The sequence below is a fragment of the Trypanosoma equiperdum genome (assembly GCF_001457755.1).
Source record: "Trypanosoma equiperdum strain OVI genome assembly, contig: ctg_1258, whole genome shotgun sequence".
Lineage (NCBI taxonomy): Eukaryota > Euglenozoa > Kinetoplastea > Trypanosomatida > Trypanosomatidae > Trypanosoma > Trypanosoma equiperdum.
This window is the reverse complement of record NW_027123236.1, coordinates 11,306-24,087: the sequence shown is the minus strand read 5'-3', so window position 1 is coordinate 24,087 and position 12,782 is coordinate 11,306. Positions and strand designations below refer to the sequence as shown.

The 12,782-nt window shown below is 47.5% G+C and overlaps 4 protein-coding genes across 4 annotated transcripts; all 4 read right to left on the bottom strand.

The window, feature by feature from the left end:
* Window positions 1–319: 319 nt before the first annotated feature.
* TEOVI_000620400 (ATP-dependent protease ATPase subunit HslU2) lies at window positions 320–1,810 on the bottom strand (the record flags this gene model as incomplete). Its single annotated transcript, XM_067220906.1, has 1 exon — window positions 320–1,810. One exon carries the CDS (start codon window positions 1,808–1,810, stop codon window positions 320–322), a length of 1,491 nt encoding a protein of 496 aa, XP_067077007.1.
* Window positions 1,811–2,640: 830 nt separating this feature from the next.
* On the bottom strand, window positions 2,641–5,022 carry TEOVI_000620300 (catalytic subunit of the vacuolar transporter chaperone 4; the record flags this gene model as incomplete). Its single annotated transcript, XM_067220905.1, has 1 exon — window positions 2,641–5,022. One exon carries the CDS (start codon window positions 5,020–5,022, stop codon window positions 2,641–2,643), a length of 2,382 nt encoding a protein of 793 aa, XP_067077006.1.
* A 1,736-nt stretch (window positions 5,023–6,758) lies between these two features.
* Window positions 6,759–7,634, bottom strand: TEOVI_000620200 (protein of unknown function (DUF4586), putative; the record flags this gene model as incomplete). Its single annotated transcript, XM_067220904.1, has 1 exon — window positions 6,759–7,634. The coding sequence occupies one exon, from the start codon at window positions 7,632–7,634 to the stop codon at window positions 6,759–6,761; it is 876 nt and encodes a 291-aa protein (XP_067077005.1).
* A 1,923-nt stretch (window positions 7,635–9,557) lies between these two features.
* TEOVI_000620100 (FHA domain containing protein, putative) lies at window positions 9,558–11,231 on the bottom strand (the record flags this gene model as incomplete). The annotated part of the gene is made up of 1 exon (XM_067220903.1): window positions 9,558–11,231. The coding sequence occupies one exon, from the start codon at window positions 11,229–11,231 to the stop codon at window positions 9,558–9,560; it is 1,674 nt and encodes a 557-aa protein (XP_067077004.1).
* Window positions 11,232–12,782: the final 1,551 nt, after the last annotated feature.

Below are 12,782 nucleotides of genomic sequence, written 5' to 3'. Positions count from 1 at the left end.
TTCCATGCCATTTAAGAGTCACACAAGAAAGAGCAAAGAAGTTTTATTAAGGAGGGGCTCCAACACACAGAAAACAGATTCGGCGCTGCGAAAAACAAATGCAGTATTCGGCATGTTCGCAGGGTGCATCCCCATATTTGCACACGAAAGTGAACACTAGATAAATAAAAATATAGGTGAGGTGTCTCGGCAATCAGGGGGGAAATGCAACGACAACTAGACGCGACAGCAGCCAATAGAGCGACGCACCGGACCGTTTGTTTAGCCTGATGCACAGTTAGCGGGTAAAATAGACGCAACCCATGTTAGTTTTGTTTGCTCAGAGAATGTACTTTGCTAAGTCAATGTTATTCATCAGTGACCCTGTAGCCTTCCGCACAACTTCAGCGTCGATGACGACCTTTTTGCCTTCGTAATCTTGGCAATTGAAACTGTACTCATCCATTACTCGCTCCACAACAGTATGAAGTCGCCTCGCCCCAATGTTTTGAGCGTTCGCATTCACCTTTGTGGTGACCCGTGCCAACTCGTCGACAGCGTCAGGTGTGAACTCAAGATCTATGTTTTCTGTCTTCATCAGCGCTTTTTGCTGAAGTAAGAGGTTAAACTTAGGTTCACAGAGAATGCGTCGGATATCCTCCTCCTTCAGCGCGTGCATCTCCACGCGGACCGGCAGCCGGCCCTGCAACTCCGCTATCATATCAGAGGTTTTCACAGTGTGAAAGGCACCAGAACAAATAAAAAGAATGTTGTCCGTGCTTATCTGCGATCCGTCCTTTAAGGTGACATTAGACCCTTCGATAAGCGGAAGTAGATCCTGCTGTACTCCCGTGGAGCTCACGTCAGCGTTGGCGCTCGCCGGCTCCGTCACAACCTTGTCAATTTCATCAATGAACACCACACCATCCTGTTCAGCCAGTGTGCGGGCAAGTGCACTGATTTGAGTTTCGTCCACAAGACGACTTAGCGCCTCTTGCGTCGCGAGCGGCAACGCCTCCTCCACACGCTTCGTCACACGCGTCTTCACCCCACGTGATTCAGAGCCTAAGCCAAGGAGGATCCCAACTGACAACATCTCGACGCTGTTAATACTGGCATTTGGCTTTGTATTCCCTTTTGGTTGTTGTGTGACGTCTATCACAACCATGTCATCTTTAAACTGAGTCTTGTACTTCTCCTTAAACTCCTCAAACGTAACATTATCCCTTGACGACGAATTCTTATCTTCCTCTGCGCTGCTATCGCCGCTGCCACTGTTGCGGGTTGAGGAACCAAATGAGCCTGATGCTGAACGACAAGAATGCCAACCATTGAAAACTATCTCAAGTGCCAGTTCGTGGGCCTCCTTCTCGCGTTCGATTTCCAGTCGGCGCTTAGCCTTTGTTTTGGCGTTACTGTATAAGTCTTCAATGATGCTCTCCACATCTTTCCCCTTAAAACCAACCTCGGTGTACTTTGTTGCCTCAACTTTAACAAACGGTGCCTCAGTGAGTTTCGCCATTCGACGCGATATTTCTGTCTTCCCAACCCCGGTAGGACCAACGAGCAGGATATTTTTCGGAAGAATATCACGGCGCAATCCCTCGTCCTCAATCTGACGGCGGCGCCAGCGGTTCCGAAGTGAAATGGCCACCGCTCGCTTCCCTTCTGCCTGTCCTACAATGTAAGAATCTAATATCGAAGCGATCTTCCGTGGGGAAAGGTCATCGAGCTGCATGGCCTGAGCCCTCGTTATCGCCTGAACGTCCGGTGACGCGGCTGCCGCTGCCATAGCGCTCGAACACAAGCGAACCCAACTGAAACGAATCATCGTAGTCTTAACTGAGTGTTGTTAACAAACTTAGTACACTCTTTCAGTCCTCCGTATACTGATGGAGTTTGAGATAACACGCTGATACAATCTGTCTCTACGTATATTCAATTGTTCGCAATCCCCTTCCCTCCCTTTCCCTCCGGGATCGTATACTTGGCAAAGAGAGAACCGTTGAGAAAAATAAACTATGGTCACCCTACGATGTTGGCACCTCTTCCTCCCTCCTATATATTAGTACGTAATTCTACTGTTATCAATGTCCATTGAGTAATAAAGGAAAGGGAGAAGATACAAAAAAAACACGTTAGAAGGGCACAGTATCCTAAAGTTGGCACGTGTAAAGTAAGTAGTGAATTGCATCACACCTGGTTGAACGCGGCAACGAAAAGTAGTTCAAGAGGATAGACACCCCCCTTGCAATGAAACGCAATGGGTGGGGTTGACTAAGCATGCATCCCCTTTCCTCATTCCTTTCCCTTCACGTGATCAGAACAGCCCGTGTATCATTTTTTTTATTTTGGAGAAAACCGTCAGCAGAAGATTTGCAATCTCCCCAAAAGCACCCCTCCACCACACCCTAGGTGTACATGCACAAGCAAACGGTGGTATTGCGGCTACCGACAACCAAAGTAGTAGTGTCAACGAATACCCCAGTTCCGTTCACTCTTCCCTCTAGTGAAGAAATGTGGAGAAATTTTAAACAGAACGATGAAGCGATATGACTGGACGTTAAACATAGCAGAACATCAGCACATTACTGACAATCAACCAACATGTACACGTTCTTTTCCGTGAAAGCCAACATATTTCCTGCCCCTCCCTCAGTCTCAGAAGGTGTCGCTTCCGGTGAGCATAGGCCCGTACCGGACCATAACGTGCATCATAACAGTTATAAGAATAACGGCTAATATCACAAATGTTAACGCTACAGGGCCACGCCGATCGTCGTAACGGATCTTCCTTCGCGCGTAGACTCGACGTGATCGACTCTTAAATGTAACGTACGCGTACACCAAAACGCACTCCGCGACCACAACCATCAAAGAACCCAACACGATGTGAAAGTTTGCACGCCAGAATGAGTGCACCGCAACCATGTCATTCGGCAGACTCATACTATTTCCGAAACGGATGACAGCAAGACCAACAACTCCTACGCGCGTCGCCTGTTCGGCCCACTTTACCATGAAGCGCTCAGATGTTAATAAGGTTTTTGGATCATATTTTTGGGGAACACGGATGCGCTTACCTGTCTGCCACGGAATAAGCCCAGAAAACACTTCCGCCGCAACGTGTTTTCCACCTGTCGACGTAAAGCATAGCGACTCTACACCGTCTTCACAGTAAGGATACAGGTGGAATGCCGTATAGGCCTTGTGCCGCCTGTCTGTATCATATTGCACAACAGGTGCAAGCTCTTGCTGCTCTGTCAGTTTCTTTTCGTCTGAAGGCGGCCTATCAGTGGGTGACATCGTTGGTGCGACGCTGTTCATATGCGCACCACGCTTGATGGCTTTCAGCACCCTTTGATATGTGCGCAAACAATCGGTACGCGGAAGGAACCGTGCCTCCGAAGCACCAACTGTCTGGGTTTGGGCGTGACCTGTTCCAAATATAACCCGATCTGTAGTGCGCTCCCAGCAACCAGATGCGATTCCAATGGTAGGATCCCACTGGTTGTATTCAGGTTTTGTGGAAGCGCGAATGTCAATATCAAGCTGGGGCATCCAGTAGGGAACCATCTTGATAAATGGCGTGTGACCATAAAGCGTAGCAATGCCGTGTGCGTACTTGCTAAACTTGGGCACACTCTCCATGTAGCGACAGTTCATCAGTTCTTCAATCCACGGGGCGATACGCTCGTTTTCTGCACATTGAAGCTTCACTTCCACAACAGCATAGGGGAAGTGTGAAAGAGGGGCATCCGCACCATTGTAACGCCAATGGTGACTCAGACCGAAATCCTCTGCGACGACCCTCAGATCCGTGTCAATACTAATGCGAATAGACTGGTCGAGTCCACACTGAAAGGCTGCACGCTGGCACTGCGTCCGCAGCACTGGTTTGAGGTCATAAGCGTGTATCTTCGTGAGGATCTCCGTAGCAAGCGACATAAACTTCTCTTGTTCTGCCTCGGATGCGTTCTTCGAGCGCAGCTTCTCTAGTGCTGGCTTTAAGCTTAAATCACCGCGAATATATGCATCCACGTCCTTCTCCTTTAAGGCAAAACGTCGTTTGTTGCTGCGCTCCCCACTCCATGCCTCGTGGTGCACTTTTATCTCCATGAAAACGCTGTCCTTTGACTCCAACTTGTTCCAATCACTATCGAGAGGACGGCCGTACCATCGCATGCGTATGAGTGTAGCGCCGTCAAGTCGTTCAAGACGGCGATGATAAAGAAGGAACTTGTCATTGTCATAATACACGCTGCTAATTGGGGAGCCCAAAGTAAACGGGACACCACGCTCCTTACTCATAGCGTAGGTGTCTTGAAAGGTACTGAGAGGAAGATGCGGAATAATCCGGGCAATGACAAATGGTAGGTCCTGCATGTGAACCCAGTACTTCACAGAGCGACGATCAAACACCTGAGAACCAACGGTACCACAAGGTATGCTTGACCGACCGTCACGCCGCATGCTCTCTACCTCATTTACGTGCTCGTACACCTTTGAGAGCATAAAAAATATCTCGTCAATGGAGAGCGCATGATAGTCATATTCCTTGTTAATATTCTTCCACCGATCGCCGGTGGGTCCGAGCACGGCGTAGCGATACATACGCGCAATAATGTGCTCAATTGTGTCTGTGTTCAGATTACGGCATTCAACAAAACGCAGTAGTTCATACGTGATTGCATCTGCCACGCGCCTCGCATCACTGGGTGGAAGATACTTCGCTTCACTACTCCCCACCATACTGAATACCATACTCATATTAGTAGGTGTCTCTTCTTCTGAGAGGTAATCCGATGCCTTCATGAGGGCTTCTGCCATCATTTGCAATTCCTTCACCTTGTTTTCACACCACTTATACACAGTTGCCTTTTGCATGAGCAGCGAATTGTACAATTCATCTGGCGTTGCAGGGTTCGCGATATCTTCCTTCATGCGATGCAAAGTATCTTTCGTTGCCTTGTAGTTAATATACGCGCCCTGCTCCCTAAAATCAGGATAAACGGCACTCCGCCATGCTTTGCTGAAGGGCATACGTTATAACTCTGTTTGTTTGCTTCTCCTTGCCTCTCAACACTTAATGTTCCTCTTATCGTACTTCTTTGTTAAACAATAATGAAAAAGAAAACAACAACAGCAAAAAAAAAATAATAAAGAAACAGCAACCCCCTTTCCCTCCTCCTCATACAGGGGCAAATCACGAAGGGCAACAGCAACATTGGCGGGCCGGATATTGTGAGGAGTTTCATCGCTGAAACAATACGGAACAAAGAAATAAACTCCTTTCATTACTCTCCCGAGCGCCTCAATCCCCTTTCCTTTTCCCTCCTTTTCTTCAGATATTTCGGCGGTTCATCGTATCCGTTATTGTCACCTCCATAGACGGCGACGTTAACCTTGTCAACAGTTGACATAGTACTAACGGAGGTTTTTTTTTAATGGTTTAACAAAAAAGGGGGGGAGATGCTTTTACAAGTAAGCTCGTTCTTTTCTGCTTCTTCATCCATATTTTTTTGTCTTTTTTTCTTTTCAAACCCTTGAGATAGTGAGATCCCTTGGTTATGTACATCAGTGATATTGTGGGCACGGCACATATAAGGGAGGAATAAACACACACACATACACACATACACACAGCGGGATAATTTTCCATGTGACTTCTTTCTGTTTGTTGCTTAGCTCACTCGCGCATCTCAACCAGTTTACCCACGTACTTCCTCTGAGTTTTACCCCAATCTTTCGGTTTGTATTCTCTCATTCCTTAACACGCTGGTTGTGTATCCCGGCGTATTATTGGTTCCACCATTCGCAGAGTTTTCAAACCTTCATATTCCATATGAAAATGTTCCTTCTCTTTTTTACTTCAAGGGGTTTCCCACGCAGTTGCATGTGAAAGAGGGTAGAGTGAAAGATGTGCACCAGTCCTCACATAAGAGCCGCAAACCGTCCCCCCACAAGCACACACACACACACACTCACATACTCACTCACATACTTTCATACGCGTCTATTACTATTATCCTTCTTCCGCTTCCCCGCATTTTCAGTAATCACTTTAAGCCTTTCTTTCCTTTCTTCCGCACTTTCCTCCGGCCGGTCACACTTCCCTTTTGCGGCCTATGAGGCAAATCGACAGTTTTGCGGTTAAATCAGGAAAACACGGGAGGAAAGAGCGGAAGAAAGCACAGCCCGAACCCTTTCCATTGCAACCACATACATACGCAGGCGCTCAAATACATAAAAGTCAGATATCGAGAAATTTCGGGGAAACAAACAGGAAAAAAATCAGATGGAAGAAAGGAGTAATTAACTAACCGAAAAAAAGTGAATGAGGTCTTACATATATTTGTATGAACAGTACAGACCGGACCCTGCAGTGGACACATATGCACAGAGTCGAACCAGTAAACCTAATCATGTTCCCCCTCGCACCACAGGGCCGATGTTACCTCACTTCATCTAACGGAGACAGTATGTGTTGAGATGGGGAGGAGGAACGGTATACCCAACAAACGCGATACATGCTCGCCTTCTAACTATTGAATCAGCAATCTAAACCCCTTGAAATAGAAAAATATACATATTTAATCCAACATTGCATAGTCATAACCTCCCACAAACCCACCCACGTAAGCGGCATCGAGGCGCCCCCTTCCTCGCGTAACAAACGCTGAGAATGGTGTGCAGAGTTTAAACACATCAGAAGTTTGTGCTCATCCAACCGCTTACGTCATCACCACACCCCAACCGTTACATAACCCCTCTAGACACTACACCACTGGGGGAGGGTTATACGGCACAGGATAAGTGTAAATGTGGCGATACGCATCGGTGCCGCAGGGGAACCACGGCTTATGACTCTGTTCCTTCAACCGCTCTTCGCGAAGTCGCTTTTCCTTTAGATCGTAGGGGTCCTCTTGATACTCCGGGTGGCGGGTGATTTCCCTCACAAGTGCGCCGGCGGGTCTCCATGGCTTCATTGGGGGCAATACACGCTGCGGAGGTACCTTCCTCATAGGCAACGGTTTGTTCATGCCGTACACCGTGCTAAAACCATGTGGCCCCTCATCAAAACAACCACCACACTTCACTGCCGCACTGAACGGTGCTTGTGTGCGTGGGCTGTGAGTACGTTGCCCACTGCAGCAACCGACTGGATCTGATATGTACTGCACCTCACCAGCCCTTCCAAGGGTTAGGCCAGTGTACCCGTAGGTCCCTTTCTTACCCGGGTTTGTGTAGAGGTTGGGTTTACGGACTGTACCAGCAGGAGCGTTGGCTCCGGATTTCTTTACTTCAGCGATCGTCGTTTCCGGCTCGTGCTTTGGTGGGTTCTTCTCGTTGAAGGTGCCGTAATACGAGCCACTGCCGCATGATTTGTGTGGGCGGCTTGGCGGCTTAAACGGGAGGGGTTGTGGCTCCCCTGGCTTTTTCTCAGCCGGTTGGCGGAACGTACCACCGGGTGGAGGTGGCAAGTACTCATCACCGACAGCAAGGGAAATAAATGATTTTTGGAACACTGCGTCGGTGATGTGTGGTGAGCGCTTGACGGGCACAATAAAGTTGCGGCCTCTGCTCTTCGAGGGCTTTACTGCGCGCTTTTCATACTCATCACCTATCGTCAGATACACAGGTTCACTGAACATCTTCCGCTCACCGCTTCAACTCTCTGTCCAGCCTTTCGGCTTTTATTGTTACGGAGAAGGGAAATATATATATATGTATATATTTTTCTCTCGCAGCCTACAGCGGCTAGCTATTATTTTTGTTTATTGAGGTGTTGTCAAATTCGTCCTAGCCTACACTTCTCACGTATGATCAAGGGAATGTTGTGGGACATTCAAGAAGGAAAAAGGGGTGAGGATGGTGCGATTTAGAGGAATTCAGACTAAAAACAAGCTGGAAAATAAGATGAAACAATCAAACACATTATCACCTACGGTACCGTAAACGATATGAACAATTGCACCAGCGCCGTCACCAGTTACACCAACCATTTGACGTATGTAAAGAATTGATAGCGTGGCAACCACCGAGCCACTTGACGGCAGTTATGAGGCGCCACGACAGCTGCGCGATGGGATGATTTCACTCATCCGGTAATACGGCTCCGTATACGAAAGGTAAACAAAAACTCTTGACTACAGATCATGTAATATAAGCCGTAAATCCGCCAGCTGGTGAAAAGAAGAGACAATTTCCGGCCCGATGAACGCCGTTAACCGCTTTAACGGTTTTACAGTTGCCATTGAGATCCCTGAACTCGCCGCTGCACGCCTTGGCAATGAGCAACAAAGAAAAAATATAAAAAAAACAGCTACGTAGATACAGCATGCGGGCACGATCAAATTTTTCCTTATGAAAAGAGATGGACAAGTGGGTTGTCGCCTCTGTATAAAGATTTTAAATTCGTTAACGGTATGGCATTCGTCGTTTATGCTCTCCTTTCAACATGCTTCCAGGCTGCCATTAACGCGGAGCGCGGAAGCCACAAAGCACATGACGTGAACCTTTGTGACGTCAGGATGGAAGTGCCGCAATGAGCACGGCTACTGAAGAAGTAATGGCATACCTTAACTAAGGACCGAAATAAATCGTCCGTCCACTTACCTGTCTCCCGCACGTCCCCAATAAATAAGATGATCACCTCCGGTTTTTGATCTCCACAGAACTCTCCTCACCCTTTCGTAGCGCAGCAGACGACAAAATTCAGGTCATTCACTCCACTGGTGGTCTCTTTTGTAGCTTCAATAACTTTGGAAGCCACGGTTCACCAAGGCCGAGACCGTACTCCTTCTGGAGGTACGAATACGTATAACTGTACTCTGGGTTGCAATAAATGAAGTAGAAAATAAACCCAATGAATGCTGTGGCACGAAACACTGCATGCCGAATAAATCTCTGTTCCCCAGCAGAACGCGGTCGGTTAGGTGAAAGAAGATATGACAAACTGGAACGATGCACCGCCTCCTCCCTACCGGAGAAATGACTGCTCATTGTTTCGCCTGCTCGTCGCCGTCAGACGCAGCAGCTTTTAGGTTTATGCCCTTCCCTATCTGTGCTGTGACGCGTAACAAACTGGTCCTTGGACTCTCACTACTGTTCCTCTCGCAACACCGGGCACATAAAAGAGATGTGGTGACAAGTAGAAGTAAGCGGTGAAGACGGGAACAGAGAATTGTAGTGGAGAGGGGAGGGGACTTCATGTTAGAATCCAATCTCACCCTTATTTCTACGCGGCCCGCACAGTCGCAACGTACGTACCCGTGTGGTTGTAATCAGTTGGTACGTTACACAAGTGTTCGATACTGAAACTTAACACAGAAAATATTTTCTACGCACAGATAGCCTTCTTTTATGCCCTTCCTCCACCCCTTACTTCCATCATCTCACGGTCGAGTTAAGGAAGCAAAAGCAAGAAAGCCAACTAGGAGGTGCAGTACGAGTCCAACATCGCAACGACACAAACACCGCACACATGCCACGGCACAAAACACAATACAATCGCTCGAAATACTCGTAAGGACGCCTTTACATTCATTCAGCGAGACCAACACTCCCCATAGAGTCTACTCTTTCCGCTTTTCTTGGTAGCACGCGTGGTTATATTTGTTTGCGTGCTGCATGTTGTGAAACTGTGTGCGGCAGTTCAGGCCGTACCAACAGTTCGGTCTGTCCGTCACAGAATATGGTAACTCAGCACGAGGTATGCAGCGACGGTAATGAAACAACAATGCGGCAAAGAGGATGTCCATGCAGCCTTCACACAGAGCAGAATCTGCTGTCACGGGCCCATTTACACAAGTAATATCAGGCACCCATTCACGACCACTCAACTTCTGGAGGCATTCTCCCCAAACATCCTCAACCACCACGTGTTTGACCATCAAATAACTTGAAACAATGTTTTGTTCCACCTTGTTGCCACCAAACAGGTTTGGTGGAAGGGCTTGCGGCGCACGGTACTGCGAAACGATGGTAAGGCCCCCGTCAGCGCCAACTGGACAACCACCCTCATCCTTGTAGTACAAATTACAATACGGGGTGCTGCAGAGATGGCACCGTTGCGGCCGAGTGCAAAGTGGACGCATGGGGAATAACCGACGACACCGTGCACAAGACTGGTGCATCCCCCTCGCAGGGCAACGGAAACCGTCCACCGCAGAAGGAGCTTCACAGTGCTTGCAAGACCCAGTTGCTGGCGCATGACCATGCGTTTGGCCTTGGTACAGTTGAGGAACATGAGTTGCATTAACGCCATCACCCCCACTGCTTGTATTGAATTCACTACCGAAATCATCATCATCATCATCGAGATCACTCCCCGTATCGGAGTAGTCATCACCGTCATCATCCCGAACCCTGCGTGTCCGCTTCAGTAACTTTCTTCCCTCGGGGGGAATATCGTCGTTGAACCCACACTCCGCCAGTTCCTCGGCGCTACGACAGAGCCCCGGGTTGAGTTTCAAGAGTTGCTCTACACAGTTCTGTAGCTTATGCGTTGGGCGAACCTCTGACAGCTCCGCACGGCACTCCATACACGTGACGTTACCGCACGCTAACCACTTGCTCAAACACGAAGCACAAAACACATGCATGCAAGGCAATGCACTGCAGGGCCGATGGTAGAGATGTTTGCACACGGAGCACGTAAGCTCCTCTACCATTTGCGAAACACTTTGTGTGCTGGACACCCTCTGAAACACGTATTCTGCACCGTTTCCACCACCACTGCTCACATTTGCAGACTCAGATGACGAGGTCTGTGCCGGAGTTGACGTTGCAGTGGTACCAGTGGGAAGGGATTTCACGAAGGAAATTTGGTCGCCAGACTGCAGCTCCACGTCAACACCTTTCTCTAACCGCTTCCCATTTACGAATGTTCCATTTAACGATATGTCTCGCACAGTCACCTGCCGAGTGACAGCATTAACACGCAACTCACAATGCTGAGTTGATACACGTGCCACATCTACGCGGCACTCAACAGGCAGTTCCCTTGAGCGGCCCATTGTGATAGTGCCTGAATCTCTGTATATCTCAAGTATTGGCATTGGTACCCGCAGTGAAGCAGTGGAGCCGTCGCGTATCGGAATAAGGCGTGCGATGAGTGGTCCATTCACCGAAGGTGCGACCTCTTCGAAGGCGTCCTCAACGGAGTCGGTGACAACATCGGGTGGCGTGCTCGGCTCCCACGAGGAAATTCGACCAAAGCGGCCCTCCGTCCCGTCGCAACCTGACATCTTCCCTCTTTTCTCCTCTCCTCTAAAACACACACACAAATAGTACCTCTCCCTCTCCGTTGCTTCGCCACCAGAGCTACGAGTGAGAAAAAGGAAAGGAAAGGAAACCTGGGAGAAAAGAAGAAGAAAAAAGGAAAAAGGGATAGAAACAATCACGACGGTGGGTTAACAGAAAGAAGACGGCGAGGCAAACAATAAGCCTAAAACAGGGAGGAAAGAAAGGGATATGTTACCGCGCGACTGTACAGTAGTACTAAACTCTGAAGAAAGCTCCCAACTCACCCACCGCCCCGTCACTCTCCTCAACGGAGGGCATTAGCCGTGGAAGGGGTTCATATAATGGGAGAAAAGGAAGGAAGAAAGGAAGAAGTAAGATGAGGAACAAAAGAGAAGAGGTGAGTTCCCATCCACGCACACTCATATGGAAGTACTTCCAACGAGACTCACAAATCACTGGAGAAAAATGAAAGGTAGGAACATTGGGTTTGTCGGGGGCCCAATGACACTCCCGAGCAAATATGCTTCACGCTCCGCCCCCCCCCACTTTTTTCTTCTGTTATTATTGTTGTTAGCTTGCCGCATAATGCGCATTACCGAGCGTAATACAATTAAGCTGGAATGTCATACTGAAAAAGATGATGAAAAATGAAAAAAAAACAAATCTTAAAAAACAGCCAGAGCCAACAAAAAAGGCGAATGGTAGTAGTTCAAATGCATGACAACGTTTCTGCCTTGTATCTTCCATTGTCTTCGTTTTTCACTCCAACAGTTTTGGCCCCGATGACTTTCTGTTTCCTCTTAACCGCATGCTCTTTTTTGTTCTTTCTTTCCTTTTCCTTTCCCTTGACTCTCGCTAACAGTGACGATGATAAAGGTATAAAGAGAGGGAAACGGAACAAACAAGCAGCGAGTCGACAGAGAAGAGAACGTGCTACTAATGAAGGCCCTGTTCCACTGTATGATAACTGTAAATATAATTGTTGTTGTTCTTACAGTCGCTGTTGCTATTACCTCCTCTTCACAAATTACTTCATTCATTTTATCCTGTTTGTCTGTGTCTCTTCTTTTTTTTTCTTCTCTCTCTCTCTCGGTGTACCCTCTGCAACTACCAATATTAGTATTACTGTGTATTGTATTAATATTATTATTATTATTGTTATTTGTGTTTTATTTATTTGTTTTTTCTCACCCATTTACTTTTTCGTCTCTATCACACGCCCGTACGAAGAACGTAAAAGGAAAAATCAAAAAGAGGAGAAGAGAGAAAGAGAGAGAGCGAACCACACAAAGGAAAAAAAAGGAATGAAGCCTTTTCTTCCTTTATTGTCGGTATAATTAATTTTTTATTTTATTATTTCCTTCACTCTTTTCTCTGTCATTCCTTAACCACGCAGCTTGCGAGATGACACATCGCAAATGATGATGATGCATGAGGATAGTAAAGAACAATGATAACAATAATAGTGATAATAATGGTGCATTCCCCCCTTGCACCCTCTTTTTATCTCTCCTCTCCCACCCCACATAAAAAAAAGAAAGTGAAGAAAAACA